Source organism: Strongylocentrotus purpuratus, unplaced genomic scaffold (genome assembly GCF_000002235.5).
Source record: "Strongylocentrotus purpuratus isolate Spur 01 unplaced genomic scaffold, Spur_5.0 spur5_scaffold_2, whole genome shotgun sequence".
Taxonomy (NCBI): domain Eukaryota; kingdom Metazoa; phylum Echinodermata; class Echinoidea; order Camarodonta; family Strongylocentrotidae; genus Strongylocentrotus; species Strongylocentrotus purpuratus.
Window position 1 is genome coordinate 24,524,568 of NW_022145605.1, and position 26,508 is coordinate 24,551,075.

A 26,508-nucleotide genomic window follows, 5' to 3' on the forward strand; every position below is an offset into this window, starting at 1 on the left:
GCGTCTGCACTGTGAAACTATGGTGACTGCATACTGTACTTTAAAGGGGAATTCCACCATGATATTAAGTTGGTTAAGTTGAGAGGAACATGCAGGTAAAAGTTTAGACCAAATCCGATTAAAAATAAGAAACTTAGAAATGTTTAAAGTTGCGAATCAATCAAACACAAATTGGTAACTTTGTGACGTATCTCGCAAGGATCCCTCCTATCTGCTCTTACTAAAAATTCAGAAATCACATTTTTCCCTTAAGAAAATGTTCAATACTACGTGCACCCAAAATATTTAATATTGTAAATATGTTTCTATACAACCAACCCCTAATGATTTTTTTCACGTCATCAACAACTAAGCAAATTAGAGTTCATGCAAAATATGTATAGAGCAAATTGGTGAGGACCTCGCAAGAAATGTCTAAGTGTTGCCAATTTGTGTTTCACTGATAACAACTTTATAAATGTATAACTTTCCTACTTTTCATCGGATATTATTACAACTTGCAATAATTGGTTTCTCTCGTTATGCCATGGCGTGGCGTCCATCGTCCGTCCGTCCACAGTTTTCAAAATGCTTCTTCTTCGTTTTTTTTCAACCGATTTTGGTTCTGATTATTTCATATGATAGGGCTAGGAGGGGGATTTAAAACTTCTACACAGAATCGTGAAATTAATTATCTATGCTAATTTATGCAAATTTATTCGAAATCACAATAAAGGCTTCTTCTCCTTTATTTCTCGACCGATTTTGATTTAGTTTGTTTTATCTGGTAGAACTAAGTTTGGAACACTAAACTTCTACACCGAATTTTTAAATTTTTCTCCCTTAATAAATTATGGTAATTTATGCAAATTTATTCAAAAAATAACAAAAATTGCTTCTTTTCCCTCATTTCTTGACCAATTTTGATTTGGTTTGCCTTATCTGGTAGAGCTAAATTTGGAACACTAAACTTCTACACAGAATTTTGTGATTTTGCTTTATTGATTTATTATTGTAATTTATGCAAATTTATCCGAAAATAATTTAAAAATCACAAAAAATGCTTCTTCTCCTTCATATTTCGACCGATTTTGATTTGATTTGCTTTATATCATTGAGCTTACTTTGGTACACTATTCCTCTACTCAGAATTTTGAAATTTGTCTCCATTAATTAATTATGGTAATTTATGCAAATTTATTCCAGAAAAAACAAAAATTCCTTTTTTTCTCCCTCATTTCTTGACCGATTTTAATTTGGTTTGCTTTATCTGGTAGAGCTAAAGGCAAGGACAACATCCAACACACCTGCGTGCAAAATGGCTGAAAGATCACAATATGAAATTTTGTTTTAATTCATCAGTATTATGCATGCCTTGTTTTCATTCTCTTGTTACCTCCTAATTCTTCAATTTGTTTAAATATTTTAACAATTTTCTCACACTAACTCGTTTTTGTCCCTTTCAAAATTGTTATTTTGCCATATTTTTCTGTTGACAATTTACTGACTATTTATACCTCTGTCCTTTTATTATCATAATAAAAGGTGAGTATGCTTATATTCATCTCTTACTAAGTTCAAGTCCTGCTTGTCACAAAACTATATATTTTTCAACCTATTTTCATTCCATTTCCTTTAGTTTCTATTTAATCCTGTACAGCTAAATGAGATTATGTCCCTTCCAGGGCATCACATTTTTATTTTTTGACCAGTTCAAAAGTGTACCACATAAAATGTACGATTTGTTGTTGCGAGATGCGGATGAGCGCTACGTCATTGACGTTCTGGTTTAATGCTTTTAGTATTATTGTTAAGGTGGACTTCCCCTTTAACTGCTCCAGAAAAGGCAGCTAGTTGTACTTCTTCTTCTTTATCGTTTGGCTTTATCTGGCAATTACTCAGAATTTACGATTCTTTCCATTATATTGTCTTTTATTTCTATGAAAAAATGAAGTTAAGGATAACTCTTTTGATCACGTAATTATTGGCCTACTTTCATTCACTTCTTTTTTTTCTTAAAGCTAATGAGGGTTAAAAAAAATTGTAATTAATTTTTGTTTTAAGGGATTTTTAAAAATTATAAATCAAGAATATCTACAAATAAATTCATGTTCACAATTTCACAATTCATTGGAGTTAACATCACATAAAAAAGAAAATAATATAATAAATCATTTTCAATTTTACAATTCATTTGAATAGACTTCACGTGAAAAAGAATATAACAATGCTTTACCAAAGACAAGTTGCAACTGTTATACAGTTAAAGAATGAACACACAAATATAGCTCGAATCGTTACAACACCTTTCAAATATAACATCTATGACAATTAACATTTCTAAAGGGTTGTGAACTATTTACACTATTTACAAAGAACAATAAATAAAAGAAAAACAACAACTGAGAAGAAAAGAAGTTTATTGTTAAGTCTAGTAAAATGTCTTATAGATAATAAGAGAATTACATTTATGTTCGATATAATGAGAGCTGATATGAGATTTATATATATGTAAGTAATATCTTACATCTGTGAAAAGATAATGCATTTGAGTTTGGTGATGTTATATTTCGAATATTGTTAGGCAGAGAATTCCATACATCTGGACCCCTATGTCTTGATTTCTGGGCTAATGTAGTGTGAGGACTGACCACATGTAAATTCGATGACTACCTTGTTTAACAATAAGTATAAAAACAAATGTAAGCATCTAAACTTGTGTAATTTTAGCTTCCAGTATGATTGCTATCCAATCTAAGCCATTTGAAATCACGATAAGATTGAGAAAACATGATTGTTCTAAAAAACGTATTATAAGAAATAATATATTTAAAGAAATAAGTGTAAATGACTGATTTAAAAAAGAAAGAAAATATGTGTGTCTGTGTACAGGAATTTCCGTCTGTAACTGATTCAAATCCAGATCCAGAAGATTGTCTTCTTTAGGTAATAGGCATGTTTGATAGAGCAGTTGCTATTACACCTCATTATTAGTATTGCTTGTATGTGTTATCAACTTTCCATGCTTGTCTTATGCATTGTATCTGATATTTTGGGAAAAACAATCTTCGCTACGATTGTTGCTGAATTTGAGCAACAACTGTTGCCGTTGCTGCTCTTTGATACAACCAGGCTTACTGTTGGATTGTAAACCATGGCATGGAGTGGCATGGAATTCGCTTTTTTTAGGACTCATAATTACAAAAGTCGCCTCGATACGTCTTATTATCAGCAACGATTGGAGACGGTAGTGATCGTAATTTAACAGCAAGCAGTCTACTGCAACAAGTACATGGTAAAAACTAGATGCTGATGCGATGGAATATTCAGCATTAATTATGTACAGGTTGGGGCGGAGTGCACTTTCCGGAGAATTTATAGTTTGCAGGTACGAGCCCATGTCAGTCGTCTGCGCTAAGATGGATACGTTGAGAGGAACATGTCAGTAAAAGTTTAGGCAAATTCCGATTAAAAATAAGAAAGTTAGGAATTTGTAAATTTGCGATCAATCCAACACAACTTAGCAACTCTGTAACGTATCTCGCAACGCTCCCTCCTATTGGCTTTGTACTGTGTAAAAAAAAAAATCAAACAAAAAATCAGAAATGTCTGTTTTTCCTAAAGAAAATGATTGCATAATGGAAATTTTTATTTTTTAGGGGATCACCACCCCATACCCTTAATTAAATTTGAGAGAGAATAGGAAAACGAAGTTTTTGCTCGGTCGCTACGCTCCCTCGAATAATAATTAGGCCAGATGCTATCATCTTTTTTAAGGTTGAAAAGTTGTGTGGGGGAACTTCCCCCTTGCCCCCTCAAATACACTGGTGCCTATACGTGTGAAGAAAAAAAAGACTTTTGAGGAGGTAAAAGTCCAACGTTGTGCGATAAGTGACCTTTAATCCTGTGTATCAACGGTTCGCTCAACATTGACATTAGACTGCTTGATGTATTGTTATTATCACAATGCACATCAAATTATACCTGGGAATTGGAGAGTTGTATACGGTGTTTTATACGTTGAGATTCGACAACACTATGTTCTCTTTGAGAGTCCGACATATTCTGGTTGCTGTGGGCTTACTCTTAGCTCTGAGCGATGTGGAATCAGCGAACATTCTTCTCTCTGGTGTCTTTGGAGATGGCAGCCATTATTTTACGATGGTTGCAGTCGGAAAGAGTCTGGTGAAGAGAGGTCATAATGTGACTTTCCTCATTTCAGACGAGTATTCCGACCGCGCCATGGATCCCGAGCACGCTACGATCGTCAGCTACGAAATGTTCCATCTTTCTGGTCTGAAGAAGAGAATGGATGACATATCGAATAAGACGGCAGAAGTCACATTTGCTGAAAACAGCATGAAGCACATGGCTGAGATGATGGATATGTTCATTTCTGTAAACAGAGAAGCTTGTGAATCCGTTTTTGAAGATCAAAGATTGCTAGACCGTATGGCGAAATTCGATGCTTTTGTCGTCGATGTGGTATGGTCGTGTGGTGTGTATGTTAAGTCCTTTCTTGATAGACATAGAGGTACCGAGAAACTTCATGTCATAGTGCTTGCACCCATGACACCACTTCCTTATATATTTAAAGAAGCAGGCTCTCCATTTATGACCTCTTACCAACCGGCACCACTGACGTCATTCACATCTGACATGACATTTTTACAAAGATTCAGGAATACCGTCACCTACCTCTTCTTTGTGTTTTGGGGAAATAAAATGGTGATCAATGGATTTTCCACTGGTCTTGTGGATGAATATGATCTAGATCCTCGGTTGAAATCCACCATCAGTAATCATGTTGACCTTTTCCTTATCAATAGTGATTTCTCGGTCGAATTTACCTTTGCCATGATGCCAAACATCATTCCAGTTGGTGGACTTACAACAAGACCAGCCGAAGCCCTCGACAATGAGTTAGAGAACTTCATGCAATCATCGGGCAAGCACGGTGTCGTTCTGTTCTCTCTTGGTTCATATTTTGCCTCAATAACAAAAAGTAGACCCGATATCATTCGCATGTTCATCGACGCTTTCAGTAGACTCCCACACAAAGTTCTTCTTCATTTGAAAGAGCCCCCTCCATACAAGATACCTGATAACATCAAAGCGATGAAATGGTTACCCTTGAATGATCTGCTTGGGCATCCTAAGACTCGAGCAGTGCTCTACCATGGAGGAAACAACGGATTCCTGGAGGCGTTGTACCATGGCGTACCCCTTGTCGTTATGCCTCTGGGTGCTGATCAGCATGACGTTGCAGCCAGAGTGCTGGCTAATGGACTTGGTACCAAGATCGACAAAGACCGATTGAGTGTGGATTACATTTACCTACAACTCAACGAAGTCCTTGAGAACCCAAGCTATTCAACGAACGCCAAGCGTCTTTCTGCCATCTTTCGTGATCGTCCAATGACACCAGCGAACACGGCTGCATTCTGGATTGAACATGTGATCAAACACGGAGGAGGTCACCTTCACCCACCTACTCATAGCCTAGCATTCTTTCAAATATACCTACTTGATATCGCTGCATTTGGTATACTTCTCGTTGTGATCCTATTCTTTATCATTAAACGTTCTATGAGATGGTGTTGCTGTCGAAAGAAAATCGTGAAAAGTAAACGTGATTGACCGTATTTTCATGTAATTTTTTTTAGGAATGAAAAAAGAGATAAAAAAGAAAAAAGTATATAAATAATTATCGATTAAGAGAGAGAGAGAGAGAGGATAACAATAGACAATGTCAGTGGCAACAATAGTCAAGTATGACTGATTGCCATCAAATTTTAATGAAAGAAGAAGACAAGGATTAACAAATTAGACAAATGCCAAAGTAAATACTGAATGAATAATGTATTTTGTTATGCATTTATATTTATTTATATTATGAAATTATGCAGCAAAAGATTGCGGCCTTAATTATATTTACATTAGCAGTATTTTATTTTGAGTGTGTACTGTAGCTAAAAGCAACAGTACAACATTGTTTGTTTCATGGATAACTTGAAGATATACAAAAGAAGTGAAGAATACACTCGACGACTTGAATGTAATAAATTTACAAATCTAGTATTATTACATTTAAAGGTAACTATTTCTCGGATTATAAATGAGTTTGTGCAAACTTGAAATGATAGTATTTTTACTTCTCGAATCATGATTATCATTGTAATAATCATCTTCCCTCTACCCAGTCCTATCTCTCTTATGTTATTTTATTATGCCATGTTATTTTATTGATACAAAAAGTCATGTAATACGTTTCAATGTACGTTACGACGATAATCACCTAGAAATCGTTAATGTATAGATTTATCATAAAAACGTATGTACCAGATTATAATGACATGACAAAAGCACAACATTCCTACCACAAAATATACACATCACAGTGCTCGATATCATACAATAGATCAATGAAAGAAAAAACATCTAATTAGATAAATATTTTGCAAGAGTAACTTTAAGTTGTTTTTGTTTTTATTACTTTTTATGTTTGCTTAGTTATTTCGTTTTAAATATTGGTTCCTCATTATCTTGGTTGAAGCCGAGCTGGTATACCCTCTAAAATATATTTCTTTAAAAATAGACTCTGTTACTGTTGATAAAATAGCAAAACCCTCGCCACACAAACTCCTCCTCCTTGCACGGACGAACCAAAACAAATTTAACCATGTCCACCGCTTAATAATAACCAAATGTTAAAATAAAGCAGTCAGCATTGCATAATTATCTTTGTGTGTAGCGATTTCAGTTCCCCTAATTCTTCAAATGCTTAAAGTTAAGAATCAAATACATGTACATGTACAACATCATGATCGTTATAGCAACGTTTATATTTCAAATTCTGTTAGATTACTTATTTTTTGTTTGTTTTACGTGGTACTTTGTTTCCATTATTCACAGGTGTTACAAATAAATATTTGATAAACATTCAACAACGATTGATAATTACATACTACAATTGAAAACTACATAACATACGACTCATTGGAAAAATTCAACATCATTATAGTGTATTTTAAGATATCACTTCAAATTGACATATTGAATATACATGAGAAAATAAACACCTTGGGCATCTATACACCCATGAATTGAAACCTATGTAAAAGTCAGACAAAACAAAGAAACAAATAATCATACACACTTAGTCTTTAAAAAAAACATAGAGAGAAAGAGAAAGTTCAAACACAAACATATTATAGTTGAAAGCTACAAAACATACGAATCATTTTAAAAACTCATCATCATTATAGTGTATTTTAAGATATCATTAACATGAGAAAATAAACACCTTGACCATCTAACACACATGAATTGAAATCTATGTAAAAGACAGACAGATCTCGGGTATCGTTATGGAGAGCCTGTCATTTCAGCACCCATTGCTTTAAGTGACCACTCTGTTCCTCTGCTCCTTATTCCACCACGTAACACTACAAAAATATCCTTCCGACCGTTTCGTGATTCCTCCATTCGCGCCTTTGGTCAATGGATCACGCAGATGGACTGGTCAGAATTTAAGGAATCCACTGATGGGAACAAAATGACTGCAAATCTTCACCAACTTCTAGACACAAAATATCGGCAATACTTTGATCTTATCACAGTCAAACGACGTCCCAACGATAAACCATGGATGAATGATGCCATCCGCCGGGCCATTACTCAGCGCAATATCAGCTATACGCGAGGTGATGACTCATTTCGTAGCGTAAGAAATAAGGTACAAAGAGAAATCAGCTCTGCCAAGAAAAGTCTCTATAGCAGGAAAGTGGAACATCTGAAACACAGTGAACCTGGGAAATGGCACCAGCAAATTCTCCACTTAGCATGACTCAAGAAGCAGTCTCTCAGCTTTCCAGCCGACAAATCCGACTTGGAGATTGCGAATGAGATAAACGCTCATTTTAGCCGGATTTGCTCGGCCCTTCCATCTCTCGACCTGGCTTCGTTGCCGGACTACCTCCCTGCGCCGACACCACCTCCAATCATCGAGCGACAAAAGGTCTTTGAATGCCTACGAAAAGTCAATGTCTCCAAGGCTGGTCACCCGAACGACTGCCCAACACGCCTCATCAAGGAATTTGCGTACGAGCTGTTTGAGCCACTCACCCACATTTTCAACTGCTGTTTGAAAAATGGATGTTTCCCACATATCTGGAAAAATGCATCAGTATGTCCAGTGCCTAAGGTCCGGCCGGCAACGACACCTGACCAACTGAGGCCCATTTCTATCACGTCAGTATTAGCACGAGTGTTTGAGGGATTCCTTGCCCGTTGGATTATTGAAGATGTGCACCATGCTATTGATCCCCAACAGTTTGGAAACATGCCCGGAACATCAATTTGCCATTACTTAATCAGTCTCTTGGATAATGCTCATCGGGAGATTGACCGACCTGGGAAGTATGTTAACTTATGCATGATCGATTTCAGTAAAGCTTTCGATCATATCAACCATGTCACAGCAATCAGAAAAATGATTGACATAGGAGTTGACCGCTCCATTCTCCCGACTATCTGTAGTTTCCTGACGCAAAGAACGCAAACTGTTCGTTATCGTGGGGTTACATCAAATCTTTCCCACCTCTCTTGTGGTGTTCCGCAGGGAACTAAATTAGGACCCATTATTTTCCTGATAATAGTTAATGATGCCGCGTTGTCTACAGAAAACCGCTGGAAATACACTGTTGCTCATAACGGTGGAATATATTTTTTTATCCCAATTTATGGAATTATTTAAAAAATAATTTAAAAATACTAGATCTAGATAATAGTATACAGTCTCAGATTTTATTGAATAATAATTTGCCAATATGTGTTTTGCGTGACTGCTAAAGCATGTATATTATGCTACTATGTTTATCAACTAGGGGACCTATGCCCTTAAGTGATAAATGACAGTAATGAGGATTAATGCCTCACAAAAGGGCACTAATATAGCACATCGACACGGTGTTGATCCTGGGGCCTCACAGTTACGAGGCCATTGCTTTGTCACTGAACCATGACTGTACGCAGCGGGGGCTATGGTAGGGGGCAGTTTCCATAAATTAAAAAAAAAACAGAAAATGCAATACATTTTCAATAATTTATTGCATTCTACCCCGGTCCCCAACATAAAAAAATCTTCTGTGTGCCCATGCCTTGAGCCATAATGCATGGCTGTCCAGAGGATTTTTGCGAAAAGTTTGCTAAATCTCTACTGATCTCAGACCGCCACCGCCATCTCTTACCTGAAACTAGACAAACTATCTCAAAACGCACTCTCCGCAACTCTCTCCAGCTCAATACCCCCAAAATGAGAACAGAGCGTTACAGACAGTCTCCCATTCCCCATTTCACATGAATCCTGAATTCAAATCTGTAGATATTTTTACTCAATATATTTTACTCAATATAATGACCATAATTATGTGACCAAGATGTAATTTATTAATTTCCTGTCATGCCATTTAATCGGATTAAATAATATTTCATAGTACCTGTATAATGATAGGACTATACTCTGTAAGTAAACATAAATTTTATTATCATATCTCTTGGACAATCATCTACCGGTATATAGAAATATATTTCTAAAAGAAATGTCAACTAGGTTAAAAAAGACTACTTATTAATTTGAAAGTGTATTACTTAATTGCATATGACATTTAGAAAAGGGTAACAACATATTTTACTATTTAAACGTTACAACTGCATAATTAGAACATGTATTATTTCAAGATTGTTTGAAATTAGTTGTTTAGTTCATTAGAATCAGTAATTAATATAAAAAAGATTGCTAAAAGTATTGATTTCTTTATTCTTGTATGTATTTATAATTTGGAAACTGAATTGTATGAGTCTCCGGACTTTTTATTCAGTATGTTTTTATTAACAATAAAACCAGAATTGAATAACGAACAAACAAATAATCATACACACTTAGTCTTTAAAAAAAAAAACATTTGAGAGACAGAGGAAGTACAAACACAAACATATTATAGTTGAAAGCTACATAACATACGACTCATTTTAAAAACTCATCATCATTATAGTGTATTTTAAGATATCATTAACATGAGAAAATAAACACCTTGAGCATCTAACACCTATGATTTGAAACCTATGTAAAAGACATACAAAAACAAAGAAACAAATAATCATACACACTTAGTCTTTAAAAAAAACATTTGAGAGACAGAGAAAGTACAAACACAAACATATTATAGTTGAAAGCTACATAACATACGACTCATTTTAAAAACTCATCATCATTATAGTGTATTTTAAGATATCATTAACATGAGAAAATAAACACCTTGAGCATCTAACACCTATGATTGGAAACCTATGTAAAAGACATACAAAAACAAAGAAACAAATAATCATACACACTTAGTCTTTTAAAAAATAACACATTAGAGAGAAAGAGAAAGTACAGACACAAACAAAATAAAAGAAAATAAAGAGCTTTGTGGCATCCAATAAACATGTTATGAGCAAAGGCACGCACAGAAAGGTAAACAAGGTCAAAGAAATACATAATTTGAAAGAGACAAAGACTAACACAAAGTTATGGATATAGTGAAGAAACAAAAATGAACAGCAATCCCGGTGGATACTAATGTACATGAAAAGGGCTTTTCTCGTTCCAAAATATCAGGAATGCATAACAAACGAGAACGGGGCGTACGGACGGACAACCCGAAAACATAATGCCTCCTGCTACTTTGTAGCGGAGGCATGAATAAAAATGAAGTCCACCTTACATCACACTGATGAAAAAAATCGAAGAAACGGGGGAATTAAAAAAGATTTTTTTAAGGAAATGAATGCAACTGTAAATTGTTAAGCCCCTATATATAAGCAACCTTAACTGCGATCACCTCTCCATTTGCTTTGTATAGGAAATGTCCCTATTTTTTTTTTTTATTTGTTTATGTTTAAGTTTTGATGATAATGTACTTGATTTACACACAGGAGAACCTATTTGGGCCATAGGTATAACAATGAAAATGGCGCGATGTTTAATGAAATCTTTACATTGTACACTGTACAAACCGTACAGAGAGCACCTTTAGAATCACACATTTTCAGATATGTCTAAAGCTTATAAAGACCAATATCTCCAATTGTTCTGCTTTCATTGAAATCAGTGAGATTCCTCTTTAATACATACTGTAGTCTGAAAGAAATGGGAACACAGACCAAACGAAATATTTCCAAAAAGTGAATAAATTCATCGAGTATTGACGACAAGTTCCATGCCATTTCTCCCATGTACTTTGCCAGACGGAATGTAAATATGTAAAACAGAAAACAAGATATCACAGTCCATTAAATCAAAACATAAACCCTTATTCTGACATTTGGTTTGACAATTGACATTAACTTTACAACATTTGTATCATGCTATCAATAGGTCGACTTTCAGTACTCTTAAACTCTTTTGATAGTACAACTCGAGAAATTGTAAGAAGTAGAGATTATTTTTAAAAAAAGGGTCAATTCTTGTCATAATTCTGGGAAAAAGATGAAGAAAAGAAAATTAATTGTATTAAACGGTAATAAATATAGAGTCTATTACTAGGAGTAGGATTTATATCTCCGACTGTAAAATAGTCCATTATTGAATTGTGGGATTTGTGTCTACATCATCTATACACTTACAACAGCTACCGCCTATTTAATAAAAAAATTAATGTAGAGTCGTCGGTCGTCATCAACAACAAAATCTTGAAGAAGAAAAAAAGTATATCAAAAGGAAGGACACTTTTTATACTTTTACAAAATTTCAATAATTCAAATTGATCTACACGATCTATGAATGTCATTTTTGAAACAGTCACGAAAACTGCAATTAACCTAGTAAAAAATATAAATGATTCCACTAGATGTTATATACACTTTATGAAGCCACAGAAATAAAAGGCCTTTTGGAAGCTTCTGTAAAAGGGGTGCGGGGATGGGTCCATTTTTTTCCGGTCGCACACATCGCACCGCCCCTCTCCCTCTCCCTCTACGGGCCTGAAGACAGAAGTGCTAGTACGGATGAGTCATCCATTATTTTAGTGGAATATATAGAGTCTATCAGAAATGCAGAAAGCGATCTCTCCTGATCGGTACTGCTGGAGAGTGTACCACACTCTCTCATTCTTCTCAATCTTGTAATCGATGACGAGGTTCTGAACATGCTTCAGCTTGTTAGTGTACTCATCAATGTTGATCAAACATTCGTCGTGCTTCACGGTGGCTATCAGGATTGTATTCCATTGAGACACAGCAGCGATTAGCCTATGCCCTGATTTCGTTAATTGATATTTTACAACACCTTGCTTGTCAATCAATCGTATTGTTTCACGTGATTCAGTGATCAGGTAATCATTATAATTAGTAATCTGATGAGGTCTATACCCATCAAATGGTATCTCCCTGATCGCCTTCCCGCCTGCTGGTGAGAATACATGGATCTTTTCAGCAATCCTGTAGCTAACATAAATCTGATCATCACCATCTACAGTGAGGCTAGGAAATCCACCTTCATCGTAACTCAGAGTCTCAAACATTACATTCAACTTTGTTTGCTCTGGTGTGTACAGTGTGATATTGTTTGAGCAATCAAGTAGAACATACCGATCATCAGAGAGGAACCCTACTCCACGAATGTTAACGTCCTCAAAAACTTTCTGCTGGTGCTGACCATCAGCAGAGAAGATCTCCACGCCACCTGTATGACATCCCACTGCCATCCTACCGTCTGGTGTACCAACCATGGCATCCATGCTATCCTTGGTAGGCAAAGCGATGTTCTTTGCAACTGCATTTACGATCTTACCGAGAGCTATCTCGTCCATTTCAACGTTTCTCTTAAAACTGACACTTTTTCCTTTCTTGCTCGATTGCCTCGACTGTGTATAGTCAGGATCTTCTTGTTTCAAGGCCTCTTGTAAGTCTTGACATAGAGTGTCGTGTGCAGCCAAAGCATCCATATCTAACGGTATCTTTGTCTTATTGGTTACCACGTCAGCTATGGTGGTCCAGTGAGTGATGTGCTCCTGAGCCGATTTCTTCATTTCGTCCAGTTCTTTCTCTACTCCTTCGGTCAAACCCTTGACTTCACCAATGAGGATTTCTTTCTTCTTTGTCAACTGCCGGACTGATTCTTCAAATGCTTTGTTGATATCATCTGTACACTGCTTTTGAACATTGCTCACACAGTCCTTCTGTTCATCAATGAAATCAACATATTTTTGAAAGCAAGAGCGTTTCTTGTCCGCCTTGGATTTGAGGTCCTCTAAACTTTTCACATGGCTGCTTTCATAAACAGCTGCTTCAATGAACCGATGTCCTTCGTTTGTATGCTCCATGACAACACACCTGAAGCAGGCAAATCTCCTGCAATTGGAACAGAAGCACTCCTCATCCTCTTTAGGGTGTTTCCTACATTTACGGTATCTACGCACTGACACCTTCCCTGATACGATCTCACTCATTGCTAGGACCTCATGACTGATGAAGTCTTGCCACAGAGAATGTGCATTGTGGCAAGGAATACAGAGATACTTGCCACAGTCTTGACAGTAGACAACAGCTTGGGGCCTGTCCTCGGAATTACAATTTGAGCAAAACTGATATTGATTATTCATGTCCTCTATGAGAGACTTCAAAGCCAGACTTGCCGGTAATTTGCTGACCTCTTGGTTTGGGACCTGGGTTTCAGCTCTGCAGACAGGGCATCGGAGCATCTGGTCGTTACCATTGCATCCCAAGAGGTTTTCCAGACAGGCCTTGCAGTAGGTGTGAGAACAAGACAGGATCTTGGGATCGGTGAAGGTATTCAAACAAACAGGACACTCCAGACTTTGAGCAATAACATTCTTTAATGTGTCAGCCATGGTTCGAATTCTACAGGAATACGAGATGAAAGAAAAGGGGAAAAATGATTAGTGGAGCTTTGATTCATCTGATCATATTGAAGGGGAGGGTTTATCATTTTTCTCACGCCTTTTTCCTACAGAATATAACTCGTACAAAATATGATTTTCCGTTATAATTATGTTGATTTAAAAAAAAATCATGTTATTCATCAACTGAATGTACTTTGTACGTCGTAATGAAAAAATGAATTTAAAAATCAAACTCATCAGTACACATACTGTTTTCACTGCAATCTTAATACCCCGTCTTTAGCCAACCTACCATGATAATGTGCCTTTAAACATTTACAGAGTTTTTTCCTATCGGGTACTAATTCACTATACACATTAGATGGGTGGAGAGTGTCCAATGTAGAGGACTGTCTTGCCAAAGGACATTAGTGCAGTGGTGGCCGGGACTCGAACCGCGTGATTCACAAACAAGTAACCTATCCTTTAGAATAGACCACAGCACCTCTACATGTTTCACAACTAATGCATGCTAGTAAATTATTTTGCGAAAATTTGACGTATATGAAATTATAGAAATTATAATAATTTTCCATCACTCGAAGCCGATGGTTAAAAGTAAACCTTGGAAAACAAAACAAAGGTTTAAAAACGTAAGTCTTAGAAATGTAGTCTTCCATTCACATTTCATCACTTTGGCATTGGAAAAATAATCATGACATTACTTCTTAATTAATCTAAAGTTTCTAAACCAAGTATTAGAAACTTGTGACGTACAGTGTATCAAAAGCAGTACTGTACTCATGCACACTGGAATATTTACTATTTCATAAAAATCATCATGTTGTAAAGAGGAAATAGATTGCTCTGGCTTGGCAGAATCCCTAGCTGAAATGTTAGCTATATATTAAGAATCACATACTAACGTGAACATTAACCATGTGCATTCATTTTTTAACTTGTAATTTAAATCACTGTAACGTACCAAAATCGTCGTTTTCCACCGGACAAAGGAACAGTAAGAAGTTATACTTGATTTGTCTTGGCCTTAGCACAATCGCTCTTCAGTAATTTTATCTAAGACATCTAGCTAGACCGCGAGACCCACCTATTTCAGCAAAAGGAAAATGATGATTTTAGGAATCAGTAAACATGTATACTCTTTGCAATGTATTGGTAACTGTTCATTAGTGGTGCTATATACATGACAGATATGTATTCAGTCTCTCGATCTATTTTTAGGAACTGGGAATTCCCAGCAAGCTTTGACAGTCAAGCACATTGAGATTGTTATCGTCCAAAAAGTGTTCGCCCAATAAAAGCTCGATCTCATTTTGTCGAGCGTCTGTCTAGCAAATAAATACCAGTGTGAAATATATTACTGTTACCCCCCCCCCCCACCATAACAAAAGATTCTAAATTTCGAATCAAATTACTGTTGCCAAAGTCTCGTGGAGCGGTCCTCCATCGAGATTACAGTTAGAATGTTGGAGATGGCGCTAAACATGCTAAACACATCCGGAAAGTAGAAAATTAAAGAAGATGTTCAATCTTATAACTTTACCTTTATTGCACTTACCATCGTCTGGTAGAGAGGGCTAAGACTTTGTTCGATCAATTATAGTTTGGAGTTGTTTAGGGGCTATTTTGCCTTAATACCATAGGCCTACAGGACAGGGGTCTAAGGGGACTGCAGCCCCCCCCCCTTCTCCACAATTTTTAAAATGACAGATAAAATATTCGGGGACTTGCAACCACCACCCGATTAAAACACCCTAGTATCTTATTTATTTTGTTTCTATCGCTTAGAGACATTTGTATTAAGCGCTATATAAAAAATAAATATTTTTCAATTTTTTTTTAAATCTTTTTTTTGTCCTGATGTGAATAAAATACTGCAATTCAATACAATCAAAGTAACATTTATTACCTTTCATGCTTTCATTAGTTTTCATGTATACTGCTTAATAATAACCAAATGTTAAAATACAACAGTCAGCATTGCATAATTATCTTTGTGGATAGCAATTTTAGTTCCCCTAAATTCTTCAGATGGTTAAAGTTAGGCCCGTCGGAAGGAATTCTAAAGTGGTACGGTTTTTAGTGGGGGTCGGGTTCGAAGGGGCAGAGCCCCTCGGGGGGGGGGGGCAGGGGGGAGGGGGGGGGGCAGAAGAAAAAAATCCCCATCACCACTACTTTTACATGTTACACTGGCATGCAGGCCGTTTTCAAAGTGGGGGGGGGGGGCTAAAGTATTTACGAGCAGGTAGACCGTAGCGAGCGAAGTGAGTGGAGCATAAATTGACGTTGGGTTACAGGGGCAAAGGGGGTCAGATGAAGCATATATTGATAACTTATTTGTGGCACTGGCAGGTCACTAATCGGCTTGGGTCCAGAGGCTGAGCCCCCGAAACCTCAGGGGTTTTAAGCGTTAAATTACGGTCAGATGAGTATCCAGGGGCCCGCCTTAGGCCCCTCGGTGGGCTCCAGGGGGCAGTGCCCCGAGAAGCTCAGGGGTTTTGGGCATTTAATCACGGTCAGATGAGGCATATTTTGATAACTTATTTTGTGCAACTGGCAGGTCATTAATTCGATTTAGGTCCAGGAGGCGGAGCCCCCAGAAGCTCAGGGGTTTTTAAGAATTAAATTACGGTCAGATGAGCATCCAGGGGCCCGCCTTTGGGTCCCTCGTGAGGTCCAGGGGTGCAGATTCAGGGTTTTAGGCGTTGAGCATATTTGTTTACCTCATTTAATTATGACACTGGCAGGTCACTATTCTTTCTTTCTGTCTCTTTCTTTCTATTTCTCTTTAACCTACTTTTTAAAAAAAGTGAGGGGAACTCTAGCCCCCCTCCCCGAGCCCTGCCTTTCCGCCGGCCCTCACATGTAGGTTCTTAAATAAGCATATTATTGCCTAAATGTAAATTTAGGAATTTATAATTTTCCAACAAACGCATAAAGTATAATTACTAAAACGAGAAATAAATAAAATCCCGGGAAATCATGTCATTTCATGCAGCAACCCCCCCCCCCCGGCCCACCCCCTGGATCCACCCTGACCTTATAAAATAATTACATGAGTCAAAGAGACCCGCAAAAATGTCGTAGGCACTGGTTGTCCCATGAACTTACCAGAGAAGGGCGGGAAGGATGGGGTTCACATGATCGTGTCCTATAGGCCTACGTTGCCGGAATTGAAAAATAAATTGATGAATCCTGAATTATGTTTTCTTAAAGAAGTCTGAATTCCAGAGTTAAATCTTTAAACTCAAATAATCATATAGTATCATATATAACAGGAAGGAGTAGATTTGGAGCACATTCTATTTTAGGAGGTAATCTGAGATATCTGGATAGCAGATATTCTTTAGAGTATATATACAAACCTAAAAGCAAGATGGAATATATTATGCGGTGAAATGTGGTGAAATAAGAGAATTGATCTGTATAAGGGATAACAGAGATTGTACAACACAATCTGAATGTAATCGAGAAGGCTTGACTCCAACTTTAATTTATCTTAATATACGGAGTAAAGCATAATTTGTTGATTAACGTTCTATTACAACCGGGAGGTCGTGGGTTCGAACCCCGGCCGCGTCATACCAAAAGACGTTAAAAGATGGGAGTTGTTGCTACCTTGTTTGGCGTTCAGCAATAAGGGATAGAGCAAGGTCAATCTGGCGCTGCTCAGTGGCTGCCGGGCTCACGATCAATTGGGCAAAAAGAATTTCCGTTTCCGTTTAATAAAATTTGGAGTGAACTATTAGGCTATTATTATTATTATTATTATTATTATTATTATTATTATTATTATTATTATTATTATTATTATTATTATTATTATTATTATATCTTCTTCGATGTTGTATAAAACAAATAATGAAAGTTTTTCATTCGTTCAATAGAATGTTAATCTTTCAATGCATGAAAATATTCGCACTATTGAACTGATAACCATTCATTATTTGTAAATTATACAACACCTATGTGGATCCTTGTCATTTGATTCATGAAAATATTCGCACTATTGAACTCATAACCATTCATTATTTGTATAATATTCATTCCTAAGTTCTTAAGAATGTAATGATTGTATTATTTATCTTTGTCTACATTTGATTGACAGATATGGAATACTGTCAGGGAGAAGGCATTTTAAAAGATAGAATTGTAATAGTGAGTGTTGCTTTTGATGGTTTCTGTTTTGTAAATAATTAACATTTAATTTGCTTTCGTATAGACCAATACCAAGCCACTCCTTCTCTTTTACCAAGAACATTTCTTAAACTAAGGGAAGAATACTGCAAGCAAAGGCGGCAATTCCAGGGGACTGGTGGACATATCCCCTGATTTTTTTTAGGGGATCGCCCCCTATTCTTACTTAAATTTGAGACAGAATCGAAAAAAAATAATTTTATTGATCGATCGCTTCGTTCCCTCGCATAATAAGGCCAGATGCTATCATCTTTTTTTAAAGGTTGGAAAGTTTTCTGCATGGGGAACTTCCCCCTGCCCCTTGAAATACACTGGTGCCTATACGTGTGAAAACAAAAATATTTTTGATGGGTTAAAGTCCGACGTCGTGCGATACGTGCGAGGCTGGAACGAACGAATTTTGACCTTCAATCCTGTGTTAAAATGGTTTGCTTAACATTGACATAATGATTTATTGCTATTATCACGATCCACATAATAGTATACCTGGGAATTGGAGAGTTGTATACGGTGTTTTATACATTGAGATCCGACAACACTATGTTCTCTCTGAGAGTCGGACATATTCTGGTTGCCGTGGGCTTACTCTTAGCTCTGAGCAATGTGGAATCAGCGAACATTCTTCTCTCTGGTCTCTTTGGAGATGGTAGCCATTATTTTACGATGGTTGCAGTCGGAAAGAGTCTGGTGAAGAGAGGTCATAATGTGACCTTCCTCATTTCAGACGAGTATTCCGACCGCGCCATGGATCCCGAGCACGCTACGATCTTCAGCTACGAAATGTTCCATATTTCTGGTCTGAAGAAGAGAATAGATGACATATCGAATAAGACGGCAGAATTCACATTTGCTGAAAACAGCATGAAGCACATGGCTGAGATGATGGATATGTTCATTTCTGTAAACAGAGAAGCTTGTGAATCCGTTTTCGAAGATCAAAGATTGTTAGACCGTATGGCGAAATTCAATGCTTTTGTCGTCGATGTGGTATGGTCGTGTGGTGTGTATGTTAAGTCCTTTCTTGATAGACATAGAGGTACTGAGAACCTTCATGCCATAGTGCTTGCACCTATGACACCACTTCCTTATATTATTTCAAGAAGCAGGCTCTCCATTTATGACCTCTTACCAACCGACACCACTGACGTCATTCACATCTGACATGACATTTTTACAAAGATTCAGGAATACCGTCACCTACCTCTTCTTTGTGTTTTGGGGAAATAAAATGGTGATCAATGGATTTTCCACTGGTCTTGTGGCTGAATATGATCTAGATCCTCGGTTGAAATCCACCATCAGTAATCATGTTGACCTTTTCCTTATCAATAGTGATTTCTCGGTCGAATTTCCCTTTGCCATGATGCCAAACATCATTCCAGTTGGTGGACTTACAACAAGACCAGCCGAAGCCCTCGACAATGAGTTAGAGAACTTCATGCAATCATCGGGCAAGCACGGTGTCGTTCTGTTCTCTCTTGGTTCATATTTTGCCTCAATAACAAAAAGTAGACCCGACATCACTCGCATGTTCATCGACGCTTTCAGTAGACTCCCACACAAAGTTCTTCTTCATTTGAAAGAGCCCCCTCCATACAAGATACCTGATAACATCAAACCGATGAAATGGTTACCCTTGAATGATCTGCTTGGGCATCCAAAGACTCGAGCAGTGCTCTATCATGGGGGAAACAACGGATTCCTGGAGGCGTTGTACCACGGCGTACCCCTTGTCGTTATGCCTCTGGGCGCTGATCAGCATGACGTTGCAGCCAGAGTGCTGGCTAGTGGACTTGGTACCAAGATTGACAAAGACCGATTGAGTGCGGATTACATTTACCAACAACTCAGCGAAGTCCTTGAGAACACAAGCTATTCAACGAACGCCAAGCGTGTTTCTGCCATCTTTCGTGATCGTCCAATGACACCAGCGAACACGGCTGCATTCTGGATTGAACATGTGATCAAACATGGTGGTGGTCACCTCCACCCACCTACTCATAATCTAGCATTCTTTCAGATATACCTACTTGATATCGCTGCATTTGGTATACTTCTCGTTGGGATCTTATTCTTTATCATTAAACGTTCTATAAGATGGTGTTGCTGTCGAAAGAAAATCGTGAAAAGTAAACGTGATTGACCGTTTTTTCATGTAATAGGGATAGTGGTTATTTTCGGATTTTTATTGTAAATTAAGGTAAGACATATAAGTATATCATTTCGTTAGAAATGCAAAGGGAAGGAAAATATATAAAGTATACAGATGATTATCAATTAAGAGAGAGAAGATAATACAAATCATTGGCAACCGTCGGGGGCGGCGATTTCTTTTCATGACCGGGGAACGAAATGCGAGGGACGAAGGAGCATAGTGAACGAAAGACGGGATGGATGTGATTTCTATTTTACACTATTTGCTTGTACATTTTGAAGGATATTATGCGAGGGAGCATAGCGAAGAGTTAGTGTAATTCGCTGCTTTCACCTAATTCGATACATTGCTAAATCTTCTTTGCAATCTTCATTGTTGCACTCACTTTGTGCTCCATTAACGATTATTCAAATAAACCGCAATTTACCTCGTTTGTATATACCGCTTTCATGTCAAAGGAGAGTTTGATTGCAACCATGAATTCTATAAGAAATTATTCAATTCAAGGTAATTATTTTTCAAATTCTGACTGAGTTTAATTAAATAAAACGGTCATATGTTTTACAGAGTGCAAGGGGACTCACGGGACAATAGCTACCACAGTCAAAGGTTTACCTCGTTCAAAATGTAGATATAATTTAAAATTCTCATAAGAGACAATCAGATTTCCATTATAATTCAATGTGCAAACTTGAAATGATAGGATTTTTACTTCTCGAATCATGATCGTCATTATGATAATAAATAAATCCCGCCCCCATCTATCTCCCATACTCTCTCTCCTCTACAAATTTTCTGTCTACTTGCTCCTCTCCTTTCGATCAATCTTAAAAATCTCTTACGGCAACATCCCCCCCTTCATCATGCACTTTCATTATTGCTTTTATTATTCCCATTCTACCGTTGGAATGGACACTGACAATAAACTCTAATCAAATTGAATTCACGTGTCTGTTTGTTGTTGCCTGTACAATTTTGTCAGCCATAATATTTTATTGATACAAAAAGTCATGTAATAAGTTTCAATGTACGTTACGATGATAATCACCTAGAAATCGTTAATGCATAGATTTATCATAAAAACGTATGTACCAGATTAGAATGACATGACAAAAACACAACATTCCTACCACAAAAAAAAATACACATCACAGTGCGCGATATCATACAATAGATCAATGAAAGAAAAAACATCTAATTAGATAAATATTTTGCAAGAGTAACTTTAAGTTGTTTTTGTTTTTATTACTTTTTATGTTTGCTTAGTTATTTCGTTTTAAATCTTGGTTCATCATTATCTTGGTTGAAGCCGAATTGGCAAAATAGACTCTTTCTGTTGCTGTTGATAAAATAGCAAATCATGACGGAAAATCGAAGTTATTACCCTCGCCACACAAACTCCTCCTCCTTGCACAGACGAAACAAAGTTACCAGTGTACACTGCTTGATAATAACCAAATTTTAAAAATGCAACAGTCAGCATTGCATAATTATCTTTGTGTATAGCGATTTCAGTTCCCCAAAATTCTACAGATGCTTAAAGCTAAGAATCATTTACATGTACAACGTCATGATCGTTATAGCAGCTTTTTATATTTCAAATTCTGATAGATTACGTATTCTTTGTTTGTTTTACGTGGTATTTTATTTCCATCATTCACAGGTTTTACAAATATATATTTGATAAACCTTCAACAATGATTGATAATTACATACTATAATTGAAAGCTACATAACATACGACTAATTTGAAAAGTTCAACTTCAACATCATTATAGTGTATTTAAGACATTACATCAAATTGACATATTGAATATACATGAGAAAATAAACGTATTGAGCATCTAACACCAATGAATTGGGACCTAAGTAATTGACAGACAAAATCATACACACTTAGTCTTTAAACAAAAAATGAGAGAGAAAGAGAAATACAAATACAAACAAATTATAGTGTATTTTAAGACATAACTTCAAATTGACATATTGAATATACATGAGAAAATAAACGTCTTGAGACATGTTATTAGCAATATGGCACGCGAAGAAAGGTAAACAAGGTCAGAGAAATACATAATTTGAAAGAGACAAAGACTAATACAAAGTTATTGATATAGTGAAGAAACAAAAATAAACAGCATTCCCGGTGGATACTTATGTACATGAAAAGGGCTTTTCTCTTTCCAAAATAACAGGAATTCACAATGAAAAGGGAAGTGCACCTGACATCACGTTGATTAAGAAGATCTAAGAAACTGAGGAATAAAAAAAAGAATTAAAAAACAGCAATCGATGCAATTGTAAAGTTTTGAGCCCGCAATATTTGTGCAACTTGTTTTTAAAGTTTTGATGATAATGTACTTGATTTACACACAAGAGGACCTGTAAAAACATGTTTACAATTTCATATTTGGGCCATAGGAATGAAAATGAAAATGGCGGGATGATGTTTAATGAAATATTTACATTGTACATTGGACAACGCGTATAGAAAGTAGCTTTAGAATTACACATTTTCAGATTTTTCTAAAACATATAAAGACCAATATATATAATTGTTCTGCTTTCATTGAAATCAGTGAGGTTCCTTTCTAATACATACTATATACTGAAAGTAATGGAAACACAGACAAAACGAAATATCTCCAAAAAGTGAATAAATGAATCGGGTATTGACGACAAGTTCCATGCAATTTCTCCCATATTCTTTACCAGACGGAATGTAAGCATGGAAAACAGAAAACAAGATATCACAGTCCATTAAATTAAAACATTAACCCTTATTTAGACATTTGGTTTGACATTACTTTTACAACATATATCATACAATCAATAGGTTGACTTTCAGTACTCTTACACTCTTTAGTACACAACTCGAGAAAGTGTAAGAAGTAGAAGTTATTTTGAACAAGGGGCATTTTTTTCTCATGATTCTGGGTAAAAGATGAAATCTAGTATGATTAATCGGGCAGTGATCTGAAATGCATTAGTAAATACAAAAATAAAAAATTAATTGTATTAAACGGCAATAAATATTGAGTCCACCACTAGGATTTTTATCTCCGACTGTAAAATAGTACATAATTGAAATGTGTCTATATCAATTATACATTTTCAACAGCTAGCCTTTAAAAAAAAAATGTATAGTCTTCATCAACGACAAAATCCTGAAAGGCAAACACCTCAGAAGTATATTAAAGGAAAGGTTACTTAAAAAAAATATTAGAAAATTTCAATCATTCAAATGAATCTACATGATCTAGGAATGTCATTTCTAAAACAGTCACGAAAACTCCAATTTACGTAGTAACAAATATAAATGACTCCACTAGATGTTATCTACACTTTATGAAGTCACAGAAACAAAAGGCCTGTTGGAAGCTTCAGAAAAAGGGGGCGGGCATGGGTCCGTTTAAAACGAAATATTATGTTTCTTTAAATTTTTCAGCATGCCCGTTTTTACCTTTAAAATTATCCGGTCGCACACATCGCACCCCTCCCCCTCCTGATATCATACAGTTCAAGTTAGAATGAGTCATCCATTTTTTCAGTGGAATATATAGAGTCTATCAGGAGTGCAGAAAGCGATCTCTCCTGATCGGTACTGCTGGAGAGTGTACCACGGCCCTCTCTCATTCTTCTCGATCTTGTAATCGATGACGAGGTTCTGGACATGCTTCAGCTTGTTAGTGTACTCATCAATGCTGACCAAACCTACGTCGTGCTTCACGGTGGCTATCAGGATTGTATTCCCTCGAGACACAGCAGCGGTTAGGGAATCCCCTGATTTTGTTAATTGATATTTTACAACACCTTGCTTGTCAATCAATCGTATTGTGTCACTAGATTCAGTGATCAGGTAATCATTATAATTAGTTATCTGCACAGGTATATACCCATCACATGGTATCTCCCTGATCGCCTTCCCACCTGCTGGTGAGAACACCTGGATTTTTTCAGCATCCATGTAGCTAACATAGATCTGATCATCAACGTCTACAGTGAGGCTAGGACATTCACCTTCACCTTCACTCAGAGTCTCAAACATTACATTCAATGTTGTGTACTGTGGTGTGTACAGTGTGATATTGTTGCCATCGAGTAAAACATACCGATCATCAGAGAGGAACCTTAATCCATTGATCGGCTTATCCTTGAAAATTGTCTGCTGGTGCTGACCATCAGCAGAGAAGATCTCCACGCCACCTGCCCAACATCCCACTGCCATCCTACCGTCTGGTGTACTAACCATGTCATTCATGCTATTCTTAATGGGCAAAGCGATGTTCTTTGCAACTGCATTTACGATTTTACCGAGACCATTCTCGTCCATTCCAACGTTCCGCTTGAAACTGACACTTTTTCCTTTTTTGCTCGATTGCCTCGGCCGCTGGTAGTCAGGATCTTCTTGTTTCAAGGCCTCTTGTAAGTCTTGACATAGAGTGTCGTGCGCAGCCAATGCATCCATATCTAACGGTATCTTTGTCTTATTGGTTACCACGTCAGCTATGGTGGTCAAGTGGGTGATGTGCTCTTGAGCCGATTTCTGCATTTCGTCCAGTTCTTTCTCTACTCCCTCGGTCATACCCTTGACTTCACCAATGAGGAGTTCTTTCCTCTCTGTCAACTGCCGGACTGATTCTTCAAATGCGTTGTTGATATCATCTGTACACTGCTTCTGAACATTGTTCACACGGTCCTTCTGTTCATCAATGAAATCAACGTATTTCTGAAAGCAAGAGCGTTTTTTGTCCGCCTTGGATTTGAGATATTCGACACACTTCATATGGCAGCTTTCATAAACAGCTGCCTCGATGATCCGATGTCCTTCATCTTTATGCTCCATGACGACACACCTGAAGCAGGCAAATCTTCTGCAGTCGGAACAGAAGCACTCCTCATCCTCTTTGGGGTGTTTTCTGCATTTACGCCATCTTCGCACTGACACCTTCCCTGATACGATCTCACTCATGGCTAAAACTTCATGACTGATGAAGACTGGCCACTGAGAGTGTTTGTTGTTGCAAGTGATACAGAAATACCTGCCACAGTCTTGACAGTAGACAACAGCTTGGGGCTTGTCCTCGGATTTACAATTCGAGCAAAACTGATATTGATTCTTCATATCCTCTATGAGAGACCTCAAAGCCAGATTTGCCGGTAATTTGCTGACTTCTTGATTTGGGACCTGGGTTTCAGCTCTGCAGACAGGGCATCGGAGCATCTGGTCGTTACCATGGCATTCCAAGAGATTTTCCAGACAGGTCTTGCAGTAGGTGTGAGAACATGGCAGGATCTTGGGATCGGTGAAGGTATTCAGACATACAGGACACTCCAGACTCTGAGCAATAACATTCTTTAATGTATCAGCCATGATTGGATTTCTACAGGAATACGAGATAAAAAGAAAAGGGAAAAATATGATTAGTGTAGCTTTGATTCCTCTGATCGTATTAAAGAGGAGTGTTTTTCATTTTCCTACAGAATATAACGCGTACACAATAAGATATTCCGTTGTATTTTGATTTAATCTTGATTTCATGAAATGAATATAGTAGTGAAAATGAATTTAAAAATCAAACTGTTTTCTTTGTCACTTTTCAGATAATGTACATTATAATGGGGGAAAATGAAGTTAAAAATAATAATGCTAATACTAATGATAATAATGATGAGGTTCAACAAGAAGGGATAGAGCAACGTCGATCTGGCGCTGTTCAGTGGCTGCCGGGCTCTTCCTGCCGGGTACCCATTCACTATACACATGGGATGGGTGTAGAGTGCCTAATGTAGAGTACTGTCCTGCCAACGGATATTAGTGCCGTGGTGGCCGGGGCTCGAACCGCGAACTATGTGATTCACAAACCAACGACCTATCCACTAGAATAGACCACAACACCTCCACATGTATCGCAACTAATCATGCTAGTAGAAATTTTGCGAAAATCTGACGTATGTAAAAAATTATAAAGATCATAATAATTTTCAGCCACTTGAAGCCGATGGTTAAAGGTAAACCGTGGAAAACAAAACAAAGGTTTTAAACATAAGTCTCAGAAATGTAGTCTACCATACACATTTCATTACTTTGGGGTTGGACAAATACTCCTGACATTATTTCTTAATTAATCTTAAACCAAGTATTAGCAACTTGTGACCTTTAGAAAGAAACAAATATGACGAGCTGATGACGTATCAAAAGCAGTACTATATACATGTACTTAGGCACACTGGAATATTATCCTATTTTAAAAAAAATTATCATGTTGT

At 36.9% G+C, this 26,508-nt stretch overlaps 2 protein-coding genes and 1 pseudogene across 2 annotated transcripts; 1 reads left to right on the plus strand and 2 right to left on the minus strand.

The window, feature by feature from the left end:
- Window positions 1-12,047: 12,047 nt before the first annotated feature.
- LOC105443701 (tripartite motif-containing protein 2-like) lies at window positions 12,048-14,877 on the minus strand. The gene is made up of 2 exons (XM_030991150.1): window positions 14,851-14,877; window positions 12,048-13,884 (listed from the first exon to the last, which is right to left on the minus strand). Exon 2 carries the CDS (start codon window positions 13,872-13,874, stop codon window positions 12,048-12,050), a length of 1,827 nt encoding a protein of 608 aa, XP_030847010.1. The 5' UTR covers window positions 13,875-13,884; window positions 14,851-14,877.
- A 4,569-nt stretch (window positions 14,878-19,446) lies between these two features.
- LOC105443698 lies at window positions 19,447-20,226 on the plus strand (annotated as a pseudogene).
- A 3,559-nt stretch (window positions 20,227-23,785) lies between these two features.
- LOC105443699 lies at window positions 23,786-25,900 on the minus strand. The gene has a single exon (XM_030991152.1). It carries the CDS (start codon window positions 25,610-25,612, stop codon window positions 23,786-23,788), a length of 1,827 nt encoding a protein of 608 aa, XP_030847012.1. The 5' UTR covers window positions 25,613-25,900.
- Between the last annotated feature and the right edge of the window lie 608 nt (window positions 25,901-26,508).

Bases quoted from the DNA above. Each gene is read 5' to 3' on its own strand.
- LOC105443701 (XM_030991150.1), bottom strand. From the start codon at position 13,874: ATGGCTGACACATTAAAGAATGTTATTGCTCAAAGTCTGGAGTGTCCT.
- LOC105443699 (XM_030991152.1), bottom strand. From the start codon at position 25,612: ATGGCTGATACATTAAAGAATGTTATTGCTCAGAGTCTGGAGTGTCCT.